The sequence below is a fragment of the Natrix helvetica genome (assembly GCF_964273705.1).
Source record: "Natrix helvetica genome assembly, chromosome: Z".
Taxonomy (NCBI): Eukaryota; Metazoa; Chordata; class Lepidosauria; order Squamata; family Natricidae; genus Natrix; species Natrix helvetica.
The window spans coordinates 108,032,812-108,054,512 of NC_138554.1; the positions used below are offsets into that span (position 1 = coordinate 108,032,812).

Here is a 21,701-nt window from a genome sequence, read left to right on the forward strand (position 1 = left end):
CCAACTAAAATATTTTATGATTATGCTTCTCAGATACACCCTGTGAATCTATTAAAATTTATTCCAGATGGTAAATTAGATATGGCATTGGTTCATATCACTGGCCTGAGCCCTGCCCTAGTGTGGTATTGGGTGGTATTTGATATCAGATAGAATCCTTTTTCACCTAGACCCATTAATCCCCTACGACCAATGATAAAACCATTAAAGTGATCCAGGATATTGACAAACAAATTTCATAAATTTCAGGAAAAGTCCCCACAACAATTCTGGCTACTTTTATTTGAAACTGAAGTTTTCATGTCATTAGAATCTGTGACCTTAAACACACTTGCATTAAAGACACTTACTTCACCCAATAGACACCACTTTCTACTAAATATCCTAATTGGAAGTGTTGTATTTCAAATGCCATTAATCTCCCAGCCAATTCTTGGAGGATTTCTTGTTGGAGAAGTGTGCTTTTGACTATATTTCAATTAATTCATTATTCAAAAAAGTTAAAACAAACTTGAAGATTTATAGTAAGAAAAGAACATTATAGGCCCCTGAGAAATCGATAAATTTTCAGAGATCATCTTCATCCTAAATAGATTTATGATATGGATACAATCCAGAAGCATGAAATAAGGTGTGTGATAGAGAACAATATAGGGAACAATAATTGTTCTATATAATATACCTTTTACAAATAAATCTGTCTGTCTGTCTCTGTGTGTGTGTCTTTGTCTCTTGTCTCTTTCTGTCTCTTTCTGTGTCTGTCTCTCTGTGTCTGTCTGTCTGTCTGTCTGTCTGTCTGTCTCTCTCTCTCTCTCTCTCTCTGTGTGTGTGTGTGTGTGTGTGTGTGTGTGTGTGTGTAAAGATCAGCTGCCCCATACATCAGCCCCTCCTAAACTTTGCTGAACTTGGAGGCCAGCATAACTGTATATCTGGAGACACCTCTGTTCTGCTGTGGGTGCCTCTCTCACTTCCCTAGATTTTGGAGTCCTGCTACCATTAGTGATCATAAAGGAGTTGCATCTGAAGTGGATAAACAAGATTAGGGCATAAAAAGGCAGAGGCAGGGATTACAGATCATACCAAGCCACGGTTTGCTTATTAGCATAGCTGAATGGGGCACTGTTGACTGGGTTCACTCAATCATACATCATTTTAGTTTAGCCTCGGCTGCACCTCTGGCAGAAATCGGTCTGCCGCGCTACTCCGTTTGCAATAAGGCATCCCCCTGCGCCGACCTACCCTACAGTCCCGTCAACAGTTTTCGGAAAGGTCGGGGTCGGCTTCGCTGGTAAATGAGTTTGGTGGGTGATATATTTTTCAGGGAGAAGAACTGGCATGTCCTCCTTTCCTTCCCTCCGAGAGAGCCTGTTCAGGAAATGGCTGGCAATATTCATCGTCAAGGCACTTTCATTAAAAGTAACTCGTTCGACTTTCACCATAAATTGAGTGACATCCCTACAGCAGAACCTTTTTATCCTTGATAAAGTGCTTGCCAAGATTTCGGGGGGGGGGGGGTTGGAGGGGAGCGAAGACTGGGAGGAGGGAGAGAAGTAGAAATCCGTCAAGCAGAGTCGTCAAATTGTCAGTCTATAGCATAAAATATAGCTAAAAGCTCCTATTTACCAAGCACCCGAGGGGCTGCTTTATATGCTAAGTTAGGCGAACCAGGGCTGAGATAAAGTAGAAGGGAAATCACCGGGCGTCATTCGCCCCAATCGCAGCACAGAGAGTACGACAGAAAGAACAATTCTGGGGGATCAAGACTTGGATTCCCTCGAGAAACGGGTGCTTCCCAGCAAAGGAGCAAGAGGGATAGGAGAGAGAAAGAGAATAACTGTCCCCCCCCCCCCTCCATCGCTGCTCTACTGGCGATTTTGCGTTAATAACATTACTATTATAATATTATGAGTATAATCAACAATATTTGCCAGAATCGCCAGATGGGAATGTTGCCTCTGTGTAAAGGGAGAAACACACATACGCACACGCGCGCGCGCGACATTTAAACATTTAAAACAAGCTATTAAGGCCGAAGGAAGCGGGAGTTCAATTAGCAAGCTAAACGCAGCAAGGGGGGAAATGCCCACTCCCTTTTCACTTAAATGCCTTTGTACTAATCTGTGTTCTCCCCTCCTCCTGATATTAAAGAGAAAGAGAGGAAGCATCAAGAGGCCCCCGCCCCCATTTTAAAAATAGAAACAGTATAAGCGAGCGAGCAGAAAAGGAGCAGAATTTGAAGTAGATCCCGTCTGAACTGACCGCTAGTTGTGTTTTTAGCAAAGGTCTAAGTTTGGTTGCTGTCCCTGCGGAGTTTTACCTTAGGAAGAGTGCTTCCTTGACCTCTCTGGGTCCTGGACTGGATCAGTGCAGTTCTTTGAACTCCAATGCTTGTAGAAGTGCAGCAGAGGAAAGTTGCTAACACGCGTGGGTATCCCAGTTGACTCCCTGAACGCTACGAAACGGCATTAGCCAGCTAAGAAACAAGGCGCTAATGAACTGAACCGGAAGATCGGGCTAAGCTAACCGGGTAATCTTATTCCGTTCCTCGGAAGGAAGCCGCACTGGATTTCTGGGGGAGGGGGAAAGGTTGATCCCAGGAAAACGTATTTGGGATTAGGAGGATAAAAGCAATGGAATGTCAGGAAACGATTCATCAGCAGACTGGACCCACCAAGGGAACGAGCGATGCTCTTTAATGATACGGTTATGTAGTGCCAGTGCGGTCTCCAGATATGTCACAATAATGTTCATGTATCATTTGGGATAAAAAGCATGATATTGGGTACACGAGGAGTCTGCACTAAGTGGACTGCACAGAAGCGCAAAGAGTAGGCATGCTGTGTTCCTCCTAACAATTGCTTTCTTAGAAATAATCACTATACGTGTGAGGATGCGTGTGACCCATACTTCCACCCAGAACACAGCTAGCAGTAGACACTTACTGTTATTTCATAGGTCGCTTGTCGCAACACCCTTCAAATCCTACGCAGCCTTATTATGGACAACCATTTTTCTACAGGCAGAAAAATTCAACTAGGGGCTCCTTTGTTTATTTATACTTCCAAACAAACAAACAAACAAACAAAATCAATTGTGACGACCGCGGGTGCGCGGCCAGCTGTTTTGCTCTTTCTCTGGATATCTACAAAAGTATAGCAAATCGCTTCAAAGAAAGGAGAGGAGGGAGAAAGGCAGTCAAATAATAGCCAAATGCTTTCAGCACTCCCACTCACACTACTCACCCACCCACTCTCACACAATCTTTGAAAAAGCCTTGGGAGGAATGGTTAGTGGAGGACAATAGGGCCCAGTTGGTAATAATTTCCTTGCAGCCTGCGGAAAATGCTTAGCTGAGTTGGGGGGGGGGGTTATAATTCTGCCCTTTAATTCTGAGAAGAAGAAAAGAATGACACCAAAATCATGGAACGGGGAGGATTGACTAAAGAAATATATAAGCTGCTCTAGAATCTGCAGCCGCGTCAAAAAAAAGCTATTCTCAGAGAGAGAGAGAGAGAGAGAGAGAGAGAGAGAGAGAGAGAGAGAGAGAGAGAGAGAGAGAGAGAGAGAGAGAGAGAGAGAGAGAGAGAGAGAGAGAGAGAGAGAGAGAGAGAGAGAGAGAGAGAGAGAGAGAGAGAGAGAGAGAGAGAGAGAGAGAGAGAGAGAGAGAGAGAGAGAGAGAGAGAGAGAGAGAGAGAGAGAGAGATGCCATGGATCACAAGCCTTTTGCCCTACAGTTCATTCTTGCCTAAACATAGGCACCTGTCTAGAAGCCCTACCGGCCTTCTTTGGTTACAGGGCAAGGTTATCCACACCAGGGATTGTCCTCACCTATTCGCATTAATGATGTATCACTCTATGCCTATCACCTTCCCGAGGTGATGGAAATCGCCAGTGCGGACAGCCCTCAAGGCGTGCGGAGAAGTGGCCTCGAAACACCCCGCCGACCCTTTCCGAGAATGAAGTCAAGTGGCCTCTTGGGCGGTGTGATTTGAGAAGGGCAGATAGGAAGGTGTGGTCACGCCCCCTCCCTTAAATAATTGGCCTCGGGATATTGTCAGCCCAGCCGCTACCCCAGTAGTATGGGATTCTTAATTTGAAAGGACGGCTTTCCCTCGATGAAGCTAACAAGGTAATATGAATGCCAGGGTGGCGATCAGAATCGGGACAACTTTATATTCAGGGCCTTTTTTTAATATATATACTTAGCAAAAGTTGTTGGGATTTTCGAGCAGCGTCAGTGGAGCACTTTCGTGGCACTATTTCAAACTCCCACCCTTGAAATAAAGTATGTACAACTTCCCTAACCTAGCTAAGCTTTTTCGGGAAAAGTGTTCCGGTTTCAGACACGGTTTTTGGTCCGCTCCTGGTTGCAATTCCGATTTTTTTTTAAAAACAAAACACAACAAGACGTCATAATTACTAGTCACCAGCTTCATGAGGTCAGAGTGGCTGGCACCGAAGTCGTCGAAGTGAACCACGCAAAGCGGCCAAAAGTATTACTAGCCGTTCTAACATTACAGCTTCGATCTTCTACGGATTTAAACACATTCCAGTGAAGACCATGAAGTTGGCTGCCAAGTAAACCTGGGACTTAAATCTCCAAATGTTAGTCCCCTTATCCACAGCAAAATCCCCTTATCTGCTGTACTGCCCAATCAGGATACGGGCGAAAATTTAGGATTTTAAACGGCAAACATGTCTGCTTAACCGCTAAGCTGTGAAGTAATTTAGCTCATAACATTGTGCGAGGTAGAGGGGACAATGCTATAACTTAAAACACTCTTAGACAGTACTCACCCACACCAACTCCGTGTACTGCTTAAGGAGTCATTGGTTTCCAATCTAGAGTTCAGAAAATGTAGGAAAAGGTGCCTAAAATAAATCTAGGAAGGCAAAGAAGGACAAGTCTCATCATCAGAATAAAATACTTGATTCGGGGTTTCACACTATTAAGCAGGACACGGGTCGAAACAAATCAACCTTTTTCAAGGGAATATTAGCCTCCACAATCACTGGGCAAATATTTCGACGCGGCCTTGCAGATAGACCGCCAATCTTGTCCGACCAGGCGCCCTCCAGCCTGTTTGGACGACACTTCCCATTACCATCCCGCTTGGATGATGGGAGATGAGGTCCCTCCAATATGGCAGGCGCCAGGTAAGGGAAAGCTGGGCGAGCGTTCGTCCCTACGAGCAGAACGCGAGGCATCTATATAGTAAGGCCGGAGGTTGCCGACTCCCCGTAGTGGCGTAATCTGCGCGATGAAATTTTGACTGTGATCAGCGCCGAAGTGGAAGGAACCCCACGACTCCAGGGCGGGGGGGACTTTAAATCAGGATCGGAGGGGAGAGACTCGCCTGCAAGTTACGATTTGTACTTCTGCCTTGCCTCTTCCCCGCCTCCTTTGGAGGCGCACAGCCTAGGTTTGAACGCAGTGAATCCTATTGAAATCAATGACATTCGTCTCTGAGACAATTAGCCTCGGTTCAAGTCTTGTGGTGGATTCTATCTGGTTGCCACGCAAACCAGATAGCGCCCGCCCCCCCCCAAAAAAAAACTTTTCTTACAAACTTTTCTTTTATGTAATTTATATGTGGGTGGAGAGCTTTCTGATTGTCTGATAAAGGTGCACAGAGAGACATTTTAACACGTTTAATGTGTCAATATGTGTGTGCACATATTTACATAATTATTCTTGCCTTTAGTGTGTAAATGGAGAAGACATATATCTATATATATCATATTTCTCAGTGTCCTGTATCTGTTTGTTCCAATGTCATATATAACCCACAAGTGTAATTTGCACACTTGGAAGCCTGCTGAAAACCTCCAGAAGTAATATCAGATTCAAGTTTCAGGTTGTCACTCCTGTAACAGTTCGTGTCTAACACCACCACCACCCCACACACATATACACATGAAACGTTAAAGGGAACGGTATGTATCGGCTTATCTACAGTGAGCCTGGGGAATTATCTATTATTCATTGGGCACATTTTAAATATGGGTGGTGATACGCGAACGGAAGATTGTTCTTGTTTTAACGAAAGCTTCCTGGGGAAATGGTTATTCTGCACCATCCAATGCAGAATAAAGCATCGCTCCCCGGTGCAAAGAAAGAAGGGATCCCGGAGATCCGGAAGAAGCCAATGCTGAGATTCCCGAGGACTAAGCCAAAAGGAGAGGGGAGAGGCAAGCAGAGGGAAAACTTGTTAAGGTTATGCCCCGAATTTCTTCGAGAGCCAGAAACATCCGGAAGCCATTCTTGGCTTCAATCCAGAGCTTTCAGGCCAGAAAAGCACCCGCTGTCCTAACAGATCCTGGCCTTGGGAGCGGCAGTAATTTTAGCCAACAATTCAGTCGGCGTGTAGCTAAGGTTACGTTGGTTGGGTGGATACAGCCTCTCACCTTTTCGGACAGGCGCAGCCGGAGATCGGATGTGTCAAAAACGGAGCCCGACCGACTGAGACAGGACAGAACTTGGTCCAGCCGAGCTTCTAACTGAGCTTTGCGCTTGAACAGTCAAACAAGATCATGGCTTTCCTTGGTGCGGCCGGCAGCAGACGCTCCCCGGAACTGGTGGGATCCATCTTTCCTTTCATTTTATACACCCCCATCGATTTTCACTGCCGGCGGAACTCAGAATGAAAGCGGATTTTATTTTTCTCCAACCCTCCCTCCACATTGCTTCGCTCCGGCCCATTCTGTACAATTCGGCCTCCAAGGAGGAAGAGGCGGCCGGCAACTTACACGTTACCCCTTACTGTTTCGCGCCATCGCATTAATTGCTTTAGTCAAGTTTAATTAACGCTTGAAAAGCTCAGTGCTGTCACCCGACCTGATTGCAGAAGAGTCCCAGGAAACTCTAGCCAAGAACTGGAGCACGATCAGAAGAACGGGCGACTTGGACACGAACCATAAAGTTGGGCTGAGGAAAAACTCTGGGCCAAGTCGAGAAAGGGTTGAAGCGTTGCTTTATTTTCAAATTCGGTTAAATCTTTCATTGTTTTCAGGAATTTCCCTTTTTTTCCCTCCCCCTCCCGTTTCCACAGCTGGGGTGGGGATAGGAAGTGAAGGCACTCGGGTAATGAAATTGGTAACTAAACAGTAATTGAATCAGCCTAATTTGCGTACGGAATGCATTTCAAATGCTCCCAGTTTACCATTAAAGAACTGACGCGCTTGCTTCCAGCGTGCCGCACATTTAGAACAAGGACTTATTTTAACTTCTAGCAAACAACACGACGGGCGAAAGTGGGGAAAATCACGCAGTTTGGGAATCTCGACCCTGGTTACATGTTCTGTAATTTTCTTAACACCGTTTTTCAACAATCAGAAGGAATAGGGACGGCGCTGCAAAATCACCCCTCGACCCCGCCCAAAAATAATGAAAAGAAAAAAACGCAAAGAGTAAATTGACCCTTTCAGGTGTCCGTAGTTTATGAAGCCTTGCAGAATCATTGCCCTATGTGATGTCACTAGTGTGAGTCTTGCTACTCTGAGAATCTTGGCGGAGTGTCCAATCTCCAGCCAGTTCTCACATTCCTTTTGGATCCACACCTGTCCACCGTATAGAGAATGTACGCATGTGGGTCTTCTATTAAAAGGAAAGACAAAAACGCTTTCCAAGATTTTTTTTTTTACTTCTAAACTGGCACACACTCTCCTTTGGGAGGTTGAGGGAGCGAAGGTTACACGAGCAGGTGGATAGCATCCAAGAGCGATGATTTCCAACAGGAGGGGTTGCCCCCGTGTTCACCTGTTTACCCTGAGATGGCTGGAATTGGGGCACAGCGCCCTCAAGCGCCCAAAGCTTGCAATTACAGTCAGCGGGGAGAAAAGGCTTCCGAAGAAAGTGTTACCCCGGAAGACCCTAAAGAAGCTCATTAGGTTTCTGCTTGTTGGGTTCAAATTACACTCAAGTCTTTTCAGCTCTTGTCTCTGTTTTCTAATCCTCGTACTGTCGTTTATCCGGTCTGTAAACCGGTGGCTTCCGAAAGAAACCGAATAGAGGGCTCCGGTGATGCAGATCGTTCGACCCATGCAGAGAAGCAACTGCAACCTCTATGCCCCCGATAATCTTAAAGGGGAGTTATTCCCGAGCACTTTCCGAGTAAGCTAAGGGAGGATGCTCGGTGGGCTCACAGCAGAATGGTTCGTATGAGTAGAGTTTACTCTCTGGTGGGCGGGAGAAGGATAACCAACAGGACTTCCCACGCGTAAGATTCCCGCTAGTGGAAAATGACTGGATGGACTTTTCGGAGTAACAACGAAGACTTTTTTCCTCGGTCCGGAAAACCATTCTAAACCCTGAAGGATGGGGCATGGAGACAAGGATGCTGACTTCCAATAATCACACCGAGAAGCATTCTGCCAAATATTACCTTCCCATCCCTAGCTCCTGGAGCGTATATTAGGTTCCAATTCTGAAAACGCCTGCGTATAGAATTGTCAAACGACAACTCCCATCATCCCCAGCTTGGACAGGGAGCCTACTGCTCCCATCATTGCCAACTAACGAGGCGGATGGCCAATCGTTTGAGAGAGATGGAAGGTCATTAGGAAGGCACCGGATCGGGAAGAGCGTTTCGGACGGTGCGCCGGAGGGAGGGGTCGGGTGGAGGGAGGAATCAGGGTGACAGCGGACGCATCAGAATGGCCTTGGAACTCCATCCCGTGTGTTTCCTAAGCGCCCCGTGATTTTGTCCCCCTTCTTATGTGTGAACGAACAGAATGTTCAATGCTCAACTAAAAGAACGTGAGGAGGAAAAAGTTTTACAGAACATGAGTCGGAAACACCACTGCTAACTGGCAAAATCCTTCCAAGAATCGCTTTGCAGGATTCCTACCTTCACACTCTGAATTCCCCACACAAAAACAACCCCTGGTCGACCCCTTGCCCAGTATCCGTTGTGTGACAAATACCCCCCTGCTCCAAGTGAAAACTCCCCAAGAATGACCTCCCCCTTTGGCTCCTTTGAAGCTGCCGGGGCCAAACTCTCCTCTCTGCTTCAGGGCACGTCCCTGATTGATGGAGGCACTCGGGGATCCAAGAAGTTTGTCTGGATTGTAGGACGTCTCCCCCAGGATCGAGGCCTCCCCTGTTGATATCCCGCCGGCAACCCCGGCTGGGAGACGAGCAGAGGAGGGGTGGAGAGAGGCGCAGAAACTTACCAGGTACAGCACAGGTTGCAGCAGAAGCACCGCGTACCAGTATGTGGGCTGCATCATCGCGGCTCAAACTTCCTTCGCGCTGCTCGGGCTCCCTCTCTGTTTCGCCAGAACCATAGATCCACCCGGCATCTACTTTAAAGAGCCAGGACAGCTCGCTTCAGCCTAGGCAAAAATGAAAGGATAAACTCCATGACCACGAGACAACGTTAGCTGCCGAGTTGAGTGGAAAGGGAAGAGGGAGGGGGATACCCAGGCGGCGAGGGGAAAGAATGGAATGCCTCAAAGAGAATTAGTCCATCTGGCAAGAGCGCAGGGAGAAGAGCTTTCTTTGGGCCAAATTAACTAGTTGCGGGTTGACTCCAGAGCGAGAGGCTTAATAAGAGCTGGGGTGGTTTTTTTTTCCCCCAATGTCCAGCGCTCTTGCTGTCTAGGAGGGTGGGAAGAGAGGTCATCCACCAGATCTTTCGCCGCCACCCCCACTCTTCGCGTAGGGCAGGAGTAAAGCTACGCGCTGGGCCAGGAGGGCGCGGAAAGTGGGGGAGGAGAAGGATCAGGAGAGCGACGGGGGAGGCTGAGAGGAGCCAATCGATTAACCTGGGCTCCCGGATGATGGCCGAGACCAAGCTCAAGTTCCAGGCAAAGGTTTCGAGACAGTGGCTTGAACCTGAGAGGCGCCCAAAGAAGCTCGTGCGCGCGCGCGCACACACACCTCGCTTTCCCCCACAGATCCTCCAACCCACCTACCCTCACTCTCCCTTTTCGGTGCTTCGAAGCCGCTCTTCTGTCTCTGGCTTGTCCTGACCCTCTTTGCCTCATCGCTGGTAGCCAAATCTCCCCGCTGTTCGAGTCGTTCCCTTCCCCCCCCCCCCCCCAAAGGCTCGTGGGGAAAAGGAAAGCGTCCACCTACTGCATGTGGGGTCCGAAAGCAGGAGTCGATCTCTGGCAATAGTCCATAGGAAAAGAAACCAGCACAGCAATCAAAGCCAGCTACGCGGGCTCGGGTGCTCGGACAGGGTCCCCTCGGCGCGGTTGCTCCATGATATGGACAAAGGTCCCGTGGAAACAGGTGCCCCCGGCTTCGGAAGGGAAGCGCCCAGGGACGTCACGATTGCAGGAAACTTGCAAGAGAAAGGAGACCTGAGGCTGTCCGGACCGCCCGCGTCTTTTTGCAGCAGCCAGCGGCACTTGCAGTAGCCACCGCTATTGCCTCCTGGGCGTTCCGAGTGATTTGTCTCTATTAAAAATGACTTATTGGCCAGCAAGTGCCCGGCGATGGCTGCTCTTTAAGTTTCGATAAAATCTATCTGCAAAGACCTTGGCTGATCATCTCTTTAGGGGGGAAGGGAGAGAAAAAGAAGAAAGGGCGAGGAGAAGTGGAAGGGGGAAGGGGAGGGGAAGCCAAGCGATGCAATACAAGCGGCTGTGTGGCAGAGCCCCAGAGCGCTGTCCGAATCATTTCAGCTGGAAAAAGGAAGGGAGAAAGAAAGCTATGAGACTTTAAGCTGCATCCCAGTTTCTATAGCCTGAAACTGGCGGCGAATCAGAGTCCTCCCGAGGCGCTCTGCAGTGCAGTGCCCTGCCGCTAGGGGACTCCCTTCCGCTCTTTCGCAGGCTTGCACAGCCGCCCGCATTCACGGTGGTCTCCTCGCCGTGAACCACGGGGCGTGGAAAAAGGGATGCCCTAGCAAAGCATTAGCGTGCCCTTTGCGCAGGGAGACAGAAGAGAGATTGGCTTCGCTTCGCTTCCTTCTCTCTCTTTCTCTCTGTCTTTCTCGCCCCGCCCCGCTTGCCTTGCTGCTTTCTGGCTCCTTCTTCTTTCTCAGTAGCAATTAATATCCCATGAATATGAATAATGATGTCGCCCTTGGCTCCCGAACAAACAATAAAGCACTTGGAAAGGGAAGCTTCAAGTCATCCGATGCTTCCCTGGAGTTGACTGCAGGGGGCTAGGAGATGACTAGAGCAATGAGCCGCGAAGTCTGGTACCCGAGATAAGAAAAGTTGGGCGGCGTGGTATGGCATGGCGAGAGCCGCCTCAGATGCAAAACCCGCCCTTTTCCGGGGCGGGGTGAAACTGGATGTCGATACCGGTGGCTGAGGCTATTTCCCTCACTCCTATTGAAACAATAACTTCGGAATAGTTACTTCGGAATCATTGTCTCGGGCTGCCTCCTTTGAGACTTGAACATAGGCGTTACATAATGGATTCAAGTCAGATCAGCCCAATCTCTGCTGGGCCCTTAACATGCATACCTCCCGTTCTCCATCTGTCAGTACAAAAAAAAAAGTTGTTCAATGTGTCAGTTGTCCCATAACGCCAATTTACCATAGTTTCCTGTACTGATTTATATAGCCCAATTGTAGACACACACACACACACACATACACACTTTTGGTCTCCTATTGTGTTGCGGATTGAAAAATGTGGAATCATGAACAGAGAATTTGAGGAACTAAGATTGATTCACCTAAAGTAAAAATAAGGGAGAGGAGACTTGGTAAATCTATTGTAAATAATCTTAACTAAGAATTTCACAGATCCATTCTGAAAGGATAATTTTTCTTTTTGCTGTCCTGGTTTAGCAAAAGAGAGAGAGAGAGAGATTTAGACTGCAACCCTTTACAGACTTATCTAAAATTGCATACCATTGAATTCAATGAGTTTATTTCTGGGCAGATTTTGCAATGCAAATGTGCTACAATAGACTGTGTATAGAACATTAAATGAGGAGCTAATAATACCAAGCACATCTTGCAGATGCTATAATGAAAGAAGGCTACTACACCAAGCTTATAAGTTACCTAATTTTTAGAGTGTTTTCAGACAGCTTTTATTTCAGCTACCAGAACTCTGTTTTCTGGTGTTTTAAAAGCAATCCTAATTTAGAGTGCTTTTGCTAGAAATGAAGAAGTGAATTTGCAAGTGGTGAAGACATGAATTTGTGTTCATCAACATCAATTCACTGATAGATTGGTCACTACAAGTTGTACACTTTGTACATCAAGAGTGTTGTAGAATAACAAAGATACAGCACATCCAGAGATCCAGCAAATAAAGACATCCTAGCTTAAATCCTAGGGTGTCTCGGTTGAAAGCAAGGTAAATGCTCCCAAAGTTGAGATCATTCTCAAGTACTGTAGTAGATCACTTGAGAGCTGTTTTTCCTTTAGGCTGGATCATCTTTGTCTCTATGACCCTCATAGAAACCAAGATGTCAGTTCATAACTTATTGTTCAAAATATTTTTTACTAGGTTCTTAGTATTCTCTGGGCTTGTTTTTCTTCTGGGTGATGTTTTATTATCTAGTGCAACAATATCATCAGTGCATGGAGGAGTGAAGATGTAGGCATAGCCTCCATGTTCCACAAACATTCTTAGAAAATGGAAATCATGTGTATCCCCAGCCTAGTGACAGTGTGGATATGTGCCAGCTTCTTGAGAAAAAGGGAGGGGGGTTATAAAAACAAAGAATTCGGCTAGAAGGTGAGCAGCATTTGTGACTGCCAGCACTCAACATGCTAGTGACTTGGGGACAATACCTGCACAGGCTTAAAAAAGATTGCCAACGTCTTGTGTAAGGATGCACATCCATGTGTGCTTGTACAAAATATTCCAAACTGAACCACCCACACACACACCTTTTCTCTCCTGTTTTTGGTTCTGTGATTTCATAGCAAACTGTTTGAGAATATGGGGGGGGGGGGCTAAAGAAATGGAGCTCATGTGTTTTTTTAAAATTCTTTCTAAAAGAATCTGTGGAGCTCAAACTTCCAATCCATGCAATTCTGATATTTGGCTGGACAGATTCTAACAAACAGCAGCCCCTCTCATGACTCGCTGACAAAGCCTGTGATTTATCGTCTTCCAAAGGAGGAAACGGGTAGAGGGAGAGAGACCGAGAGACCGTCACCCTATGAATGCTCTAGTCTAGCAGAAAAGAAAGGGATTTCATTTGTCCTGCCAAGTACCTGCTCTCTTGGAACACATCTGGATGATTAATATTGCTGTCTGACATTTTGATACTAATCTCTAAAATACTGTTTCAACTCAGAAGCTTCACTTTAGAACATTGCAGTAAAAAGCTGATTGGTGATTAAATACCTTTAGATAAACTGCAATGGGGCCTGGATGTGACCATGATGGAACCCACAGCAAACATTTCTTTAAGCTTAAGGTGTCTTTCTGCAAAAAATCCAAGCCTCTTGTGTCCCCCCATGAAATTACTAAAAAGGGATTCTGTAATTCTAGATCCTAGCCTTGCTCCTTTCATATTCTAAATAAATGTCCTAGTTTGTCATTCTTAAGCATAAATTATCTTCTGTCTCCTTAACAAAGGTGCCACTCAATAATGAAAGCAAATCATTAAGCCGTACTAGCTTAACACTTTTACACACACACACACACACACACACACACACACACATCATAGCAGTCACCAATAAGGAATTTGACAGATTTTATATGTGGCTCTACTGATGCTCTCCAGGTGATTTATAATAAATCAGCAAGAGTTTTTTTTTAATTTTCAGTAATTAATCCACCAATAAAAACAGATGGATAGCATAAGAAACACAGCTTCCCTATAGCCCTTAAATTAGAGAAATCTTATTTGACATTTGGTTGAAGCAATGCAGGTTGCTGCTTTCCTTGAACCAAAATGATGGCTGTATATTTCAAATGACCACATTTTGGGTACTCAGAAACAGACCCATATTTATGGCTGCAGTGTCCCGTGATTATGTGACTGCATTTTATGATGTTTTGCTGAAAACCAGCATTTACTTCTGGCTTCCAGCAAAACCAGTCATGCTGACCAATGACTGTAATGTTCACTTAACATCTGCCATGAAGAAGATCATAAAATCGGATGAGTCATATGGAAGATCTGCTTTACAACCATCTATGCCTTATGACTAATGGGCAGTCTCCATTATGTTCATAAGTTGAGGACTAACTGTATAATATTGATTACTATGAGGTTTCTTCCCATCTCCAGATGCCTTTGATCTAAAAGAGAGCCTAAAGCTACAACCAATCCATTTGGCACAGTTTTGTTCAGGTTCCCATCTATGAGAGGCATGTCTTTGTAAGGGGCATTACTTGAGAAAAATGTGCTAACAAACTCCTGAACATTGCTTACTGTTCTTTGCTTCACCAACCCATCATTCTAGAGAGTAGGAACCGATGATTCCTAATAGTACATTAAAAGGATAAATCTTCTATTTGAGCTCATTTCTGGTGATTACAAAGACATGATGGCCATGGGGCTATCTTGGCAACCATACAAAATAGCTTTGCCACTACCTTTTTCTGGAATGTATTTTTGACTTCCCTGTCTAGTCTAAAACTTGGGAACTTCCTGATGGCATCCCATTCAAATACTAACTAGATCCCACTTGTTTTAGTTATTTCAAGAACCGTCAAATTGGCAAGGTACTGCAACCTGCTGCAACTTATTATATTACGGGTGATTAAATACAAAAACAAAGGAAGCTTCTATTTACACTCACATAAACATCTGCTTATAAAGCCACATTGCTTGCATTTAAAGCTATCACCCTCCCTATATACAATCATTTGAATCCAATGGAATGTACAACCAGGAACGTGATCCAGCTGTGAAAAATATACCCTCCGTTTTCATAGCTGACTTTCCTGATATTGCCCCTACATTCCTTCCTGCACCTCTATTGAGTGTCAGTTTCTGTAAAGGCTTTAAAGGCCATAGAATAAAATCTGAATACAGGTAGTACTGTAGCAAACCACAACCATTTGGTCAGTGATTGTTCCAAATTATGATGGCATTGGATGAATGGTAGTTATGACTGGTCCTCATAATTCTGGCTGTACTAGCATCCTGCAGCCACATGATTACAAAGTAATGCTTGGCAACCCATTCAGACTTATGACCAATTGCTCAGGTGAGCATCCAGTGATCACCTGAGCAGAACTTGCAATCTTCCCTGCTGGCTTCCACAGAAAGACACCCTGCTATCATTCTTGCATATTCTTCCCAACTCACATGGCACCTCTCTCACACATCCTCACACCTCTACACACTCCTCGCTCATTCAGCAGCAGCAGTTACTTTCCTGCCTGTCGGCTTAGGACTTGCATCTTCCTATTAGCCTCCCTACCCACTTTAGTTGTAGGAAGCCAGAAGGGGGTTGCAGGGACTGTGTCACTAAGCTGTGCAGTTGATAATCACATTGCTAAGCAACAGAAATTTCAATCTCAATTCTGGTCGTAAGTCAAGGGCTACCTGACAATTCCTAATAAGATGAAACCAACGATGTGCTGCCTCCTGGTGGTTAATGTAACTGGGAAAAAAATGCACACATACCCCCTGTGTAAAACTAGAGAAATTTTGGAAGTTATACACATATACCATTCTGATAAATGCTTTAAACCTTGGTCTCTATCTCTTATTTGGTAAACAGATAACACCTTCAAATCAAGGTTGACTTCTGGCAACCGGATATATTCCTGCAGGGGTTTTTTTTGGGGGGGGGGGGAGATTTGGAAAAGTTGTAGGAAATGATTTGCTACTACTGCCTTCTTCCAAAACATAAGAGAAAATGAGTAGTCTAAGCCTTAGACCAGGGGTGTCCAAACTTGGGAACTTTAAGACTTGTGGACTTCAACTTCCAGAATTCCCCAGCCAGCCATGCTGGCTGGGGAATTCTGAGAGTTGAAGTCCACAAGTCTTAAAGTTCTCAAGTTTGGACACCCCTGCCTTAGACTCTAAGGTAACCCAGATGGTTTTTGTATCACTTGTCTAGAACTCACACATTTCCTGTTTTTAGCCTGGTGTCTTTAACCACTACACCAAACTGGGTCTATCACTCTGAATCGAGTTATAATGATAATTACATATCTACCCTATTTTTGTATCGGAGCAAAGGGAGATATCCTCTCATTTTATCTTCACAAAAATCACTGTGGTCTAAACTCACTCAGCAAAGATGGAACCACAGTTTTATCTGCAGTTTGGTTATTTCCTTCAATTTACCTACGTGCATTTACTAAGATAGGGAATGGAAAATTGAAGTATTTACCAAATTTTAAGTGTTATTGAACAATTAGGAAAATAGTTTAAGGGAAGGAAAAAGGGTTAAATGAATTTGATGGGGGAAAATTCAGTTAAATTAGATACTTTCGTAATTTTAATGAAATGAACTTCAGCTTTTGTTCTGGATCCATCTATGTATTGATGGAGTATCTATTTCTCAGCAAAAAATAAATTATTCACCCATCATTTGCATAGCTGATGCACAAACATGAGCAGTTCATGGAATGCCTTTTGCACTGTTTTTATCTTTGGAACTGGCAAACAAGCGGGAATATTTACTTGAAAGTAAGCTCTGCTGGTTTCAATGGGACTTGTTGTTGAAGCGTGTCCATATCATTCCAGGCATCCTGACTTAAATTAGTCTCTGAAGTGAGCTCAACAAGAGGGGGAGGTGAGATGAGCTATATAATTCAGAACTACAGACCAGATTTAAATCAGTTTCGCTCCATTGGCTCCTAGGGAAACAGCAACAATGAAGCAGCTGGGAAGTTAAAGTTGTGTGGAAAATCTAGTCTAACTTTTCTTTTCTGTCCTGGGGTGGGGAGGAATGGAGAGATTATCTTGAGAAAGAAGTAAAGCAAAAGCTGTTTGTGTTATTGAAGAAACAGATTTTAATGAAACAAGCCCCAGTAAGCCAAACTGCTTTTTTAAAATTATAGTTATGCTTTCCTATATTGCAATCTAAACCAGCGTTTCTCAAACTTGGCAACTTGGAGATTTGTGGACTTCAATTCCCAGAATTCCCTAGCCAGTTTGGCTGCCTAGTGTATTCTGGGAGTTATAGTTCATATATCTTAAACTACATTGATTTAAACAGTGCCCTGTATTAAATATGAGTAGCCCCTTATAAGGGCTGGCTATACACAACATTTGACAGAGGGCCAGGGGCTGCTGTGGCTCCAAGTTCTAGGATTTTGTTTCTATCCCCATGTTACAATACAATACAACAATAGAGTTGGAAGAGACCTTGGAGGTCATCTAGTCCACCCCCTGCCTAGGCAGGAAACCCGATACCGTTTCAGACAAATGGCTATCCAACATCTTCTTAAAGACTTCCAGTGTTGGGGCATTCACAACTTCTGGAGGCAAGCTGTTCCACTGATTAATTGTTCTAACTGTCAGGAAATTTCTCCTCAGTTCTAAGTTGCTTCTCTCCTTGATTAGTTTCCACCCATTGCTTCTTGTTCTCAGGTGCCTTTTGTGAGGGAGGCAGTTTAAATCAACTATTCTTAATTAGTATAAGAGCAATCATTCTTAGAAGCTCCTTCCTTTTCCTCTGCCAAAATAGGAACAGCCAGGGATGTCCACATCAGGAAATAAGGGGACCCTCCAATCAGGGGTGTAATTCTACCAGTTCGGCCTGGTTCAGACGCACCAGTAGCTCTCAAGATCAGCTGTGAGCGAACCCATTCGCTCCGACCTTCAGGTGGGCCTGTCCCCCCCCCCCACCTGCCCCCAGGCTTACTTATTATTTCTTTATTTTTTAGCCCAGCTGATAGGCGTGGCAGAGTGGATTGCTGCACCTCAGCTGTTTTACTGTGGAGTGCAGATGTGCATACATCAGGTGCATCAGGCAAAGCATGCGCTCCGCAAACTGATTCTTAAACCAGTAGGATCTCACCCCTGCCTCCAATGCCAGTAAAAAAAAAAGAGTGGGGCTTTAATTTTGCAATTGTGGTTACCATCTTGATTTTTTTTGGACCCTGTAAAAAACCAAAAATTGAACAATGAACCAGGAAGTGGATGGACAGAAGTAATTTTCTTAGCAATAATACATAAATGATTTGTCTATTTTTTTTCTATTTGCTTTTTTCTTTTTCTTTTGGTAGCTTAGCCCTCAGCCCTGGGATTTCCTGATAGTTTCCTATCCAGTTAGTGATCACTTCTGACCTACCGTATATACTTGAGTATAAGCCGAATTTTTCAGCCCACTTTTTGGGCTGAAAAATCCACTTCGGCTTATACTCCAGTGAACAAAAAAAAAAAAAAAAGAACTTACTTGCGCGCAGCCGAGGCTTCGGTGCTTCCGGGATCGCCATTCACAGAAGATGCACCTCCCAGCGTGACACGTCATCTGGATGGGCTGTGAATGAAGAAAGTCCTACTGCGCAGGCGCAGTACAGCTTAAACACGATAGAGGTAAGGAGCCTGCGCGTCGGCTTATACTCAAGTATATACGGGTAATTAGTTTTCTGTGACTGGTTAAGATTCAGAGGTGGGTTCCTACTCACTCGGTCCAGTTCAGCTGAATAGGTAGTAACTCCAGTGGACACGTGAATCATGTACTGGTTCTATGATTGGCGATGCCATCTTGATTTTCTGTTTGGCACATGCGCAGAACAATCTTCATTTTAAAAATGTAATTTTTATTCATTTTTTAATGCTGCACACATGTGCAGATCAATTTAAATGAAAATGCGCATGGGCAAAAATGTTTACTACCGAACCAGTAGTAATGGCATCCGGAACCCACCCCTGCTAAGATTGTGTTGATGTTGTTGGCTAGTTGGTCAAATGAAGGGTCATCAAATGAAAATGTGGACCCACTTTTTTAAAGGAATGAAAACTGCAGTATGGTGCACTAATAAAGGGTTATTATGCACAGATTGTTTTAGTAATTTAAACTGAATTGCTTTCTGAGCTTTTACCAATGTCTATTTAAGTTTCAGAGGTAATTTGGTGCAGTGTTAAGACAGGGGTATTAAACTGGCAGCCCATGGACTGGATACATCATGTGCAGGCCATGCCCACTCCAGCTCTGTGAAGGGGGGAAAACATCACATGACAGCAATGTGATGCCATAAATTTGACACCCATGGGTTAAGACAATGCTTCCCATTCACTTCCATTCATTGCAATATATCTTTTAAAAATATTTTGAATTGCTTTATTCTTAGCCCTCCAGAAAAATGTTAACAGACACTACAAATAAAAGGAATATATGCATGTACGCATATGTATGGTGTCTTTGTTTATGAAATCAATAAATCTGCTTTAATCTTTCTGATCTGAAGTGAACCTTAATTCTAGATGTTAATAGGCTTTGGAATCAGCAATCGACTTTTTCATTACTATGAATTGTATGAAGAAGTGAATTCTTTTAGCCAATCCTTTTATTAGGCAACATGAAGCAATCCTCTCAGACAGCTGAATTAAAATGTCATCAAAGGGCAGCAAATTTTCATTTATTTTTAATTAGTACCATATTTTTACTGACAGTAAGGGAAAAGATTCTTGTGGGATTTTCTGTCTCGTGTACCAAAACTTGGTCAGCCTTAGGTACTATTCATCTCATCCTGGGTAGAGGAAAATTATTTGCTCTTTTTACTCCAAGTTACAAAATGTTAGGAACTGCTTCTGAATAATCTAGGGCTTGAAGAAATGTGTAATAAAAACAGCCTTGTCTTAAACATAGGAGAAACTAGAGATCATTGTCACTTTCAGGAAAGGCAGATACACATATTAATAATTCACCTGTGAGGATAGTTAACAGCACCAAGTTTCTGGGTGTGCAGCTAATGAGTAGACTGGCTTGTTCACTCAATAGTGAGACACTGGTAAAGCGGGCACAGCAGCACCTGTATTTTCTGCATTGTATGAGAAAAGTACATCTTCCTTCCCATGTCCTTACCACTTTTGGAAACATTATTGCTCCAGACCGAATGGCGGTGCAGAGGGTGGTGAGGATGGCAGAAAAGATTATTAGTAGTTCACTTCCTTCTATCTAGGACATGCAATATAAGTGATGCTTGAGCAGGGTCGACAGTATTGTCTGGGACGTTACACATCATGTTCTGTTTTCCTTTATACCTTCTGGGAAGAGGCTTCCTGGTATCCAAAGCAGAACATTTGATTCAGTCACAGTTTTCTTCCATATAATATCAACCTTGTGAACTCTCAAATTTCCTCTTTCTGTTATGTATTCAAAATAGACAGCAATTAATATATATATTATATGTGTGTGTGTAGATAATACATGTATGTATATAGCAGGGTGTCAAACGTGCGATAACACATTGTCACATGATGTATCGCTGCTTTTCCCCCCTTCACTAAACCAGGGGGGCATGGAGAGCACATGATGCATCCAGGTCGCAGGCCACGAGTTTGACACACCTAGTATATAGCATGTATATACAGTGTGTGTGTGTGTGTGTGTGTGTGTGTGTTGTATTTGTACTGATAAATAAATAAAGGGAGACTAGTATAGATCTATTTCGAGCTAATTAGCTCTCATCAGCTAGCCATACCCTTACTGGGATTTGAACCTGGGCTGTATTATATCTTAGGCAGGAGTCTTAGCCACTAAGCCACAGGCTCGCCTCCTTATCAGTTGAGCCAGGGAAATAGGTATGTATTTGTGTTACAACCCCTGGTATGCCTAAATATGGGAGGAAGGTCACTATATATATATGGCTAAACATATGCCAAAAAGGTTACCCTAGCTAATCTTAAATGGTGATGAAACAATTCTGTTGGATATGTGACTTAGTCTCATATTACTGAGCTGAGCTTCCCCTTCACCCAGGTCTTGAACCCACCCAGCCTTCAAGAATCCTAGGGTGCACAGCAAGATATGTGGTACTAAAGGAGTAGGGTTAGTGTTGACATTTTCCATTCTGTTAAGCCCTGCAGAGTTTTCAATATTTGTTCATGCAAATATCAAAATACAAACATCTTCTCATCAAATTTGCCCATGCGCATTTGACAGAAAAATTATTCTTCAGAGTCCACAAAAATAGGGCTGAGTGTCTTAACTCGATGCCCATCTTTGTTAACATCTCTTACAGATGCACAGAGAAGATGTGATATTTTTGAAAATGCTTCCATTATTGAAATATGAATATGAAAAAAAACCTATAGGAACATGTTCACATATTGGGAGCCTTACATAAAGGAAGGAGAGTTAGAATCTCTAATCTTGGTAAATGGCCTCAATCCTAGAAAACTGTAACATGAGGCTATTCTTTCATCAAGCCTAATTTTACCTGCAATAACCATCAGTAGCTCTCAACAGCATTAAGTGGAAGTCTTGTAATCCTAAAAAAAATCTAGGAAATAAATTGGGACCATCTGCTTGTAATGGGTCCTTCTCATAATCAAAAATCAACCATTCTTTCGATACACAATCCATCAATGCATTTTAAATGGAAATGTTATGGCCGTAGCATACAAATCGTGGATGAGGAGATCGCTAGTCCAGTGCATTTGATGGGCATCCTACTAAAGCAGATAAATGAATATCATTCAATGAAGAAAACTGCACATTTAGACATGTTCGTATTTGGATTTGTTATTTATAAGGAAGATTATTGTGCAAATAGTATCCTCTTGCTTTTTCATTAATCTATGCAATGTACATTTACCACCCAAGAAGGTCTAGAAAATGCTCTTTTACTTTGTAACAACAGGCAGTCTGATCCACAACTCAATTAAGTGAAGGAGTGTGGCTGG

At 44.0% G+C, this 21,701-nt stretch overlaps 1 protein-coding gene across 2 annotated transcripts in view; it reads right to left on the reverse strand.

Annotated features, from left to right (window-relative positions):
* The window catches only part of NXPH1 (neurexophilin 1), a 196,268-nt gene extending 186,085 nt beyond the window's left edge, over positions 1-10,183 (reverse strand). For both annotated transcript variants that reach the window (XR_014173542.1, XM_081932253.1), the window contains exons 1-2: positions 10,082-10,183; positions 9,175-9,336 (exon numbers count right to left, since the gene is read on the reverse strand). Coding sequence is in view for 1 of the 2 variants with exons in the window: in XM_081932253.1 (XP_081788379.1) it covers positions 9,175-9,231 (57 nt within the window). In the remaining variant the exon portion in view is untranslated. The remainder of the gene's footprint in view (positions 1-9,174; positions 9,337-10,081) is intronic.
* Positions 10,184-21,701: the final 11,518 nt, after the last annotated feature.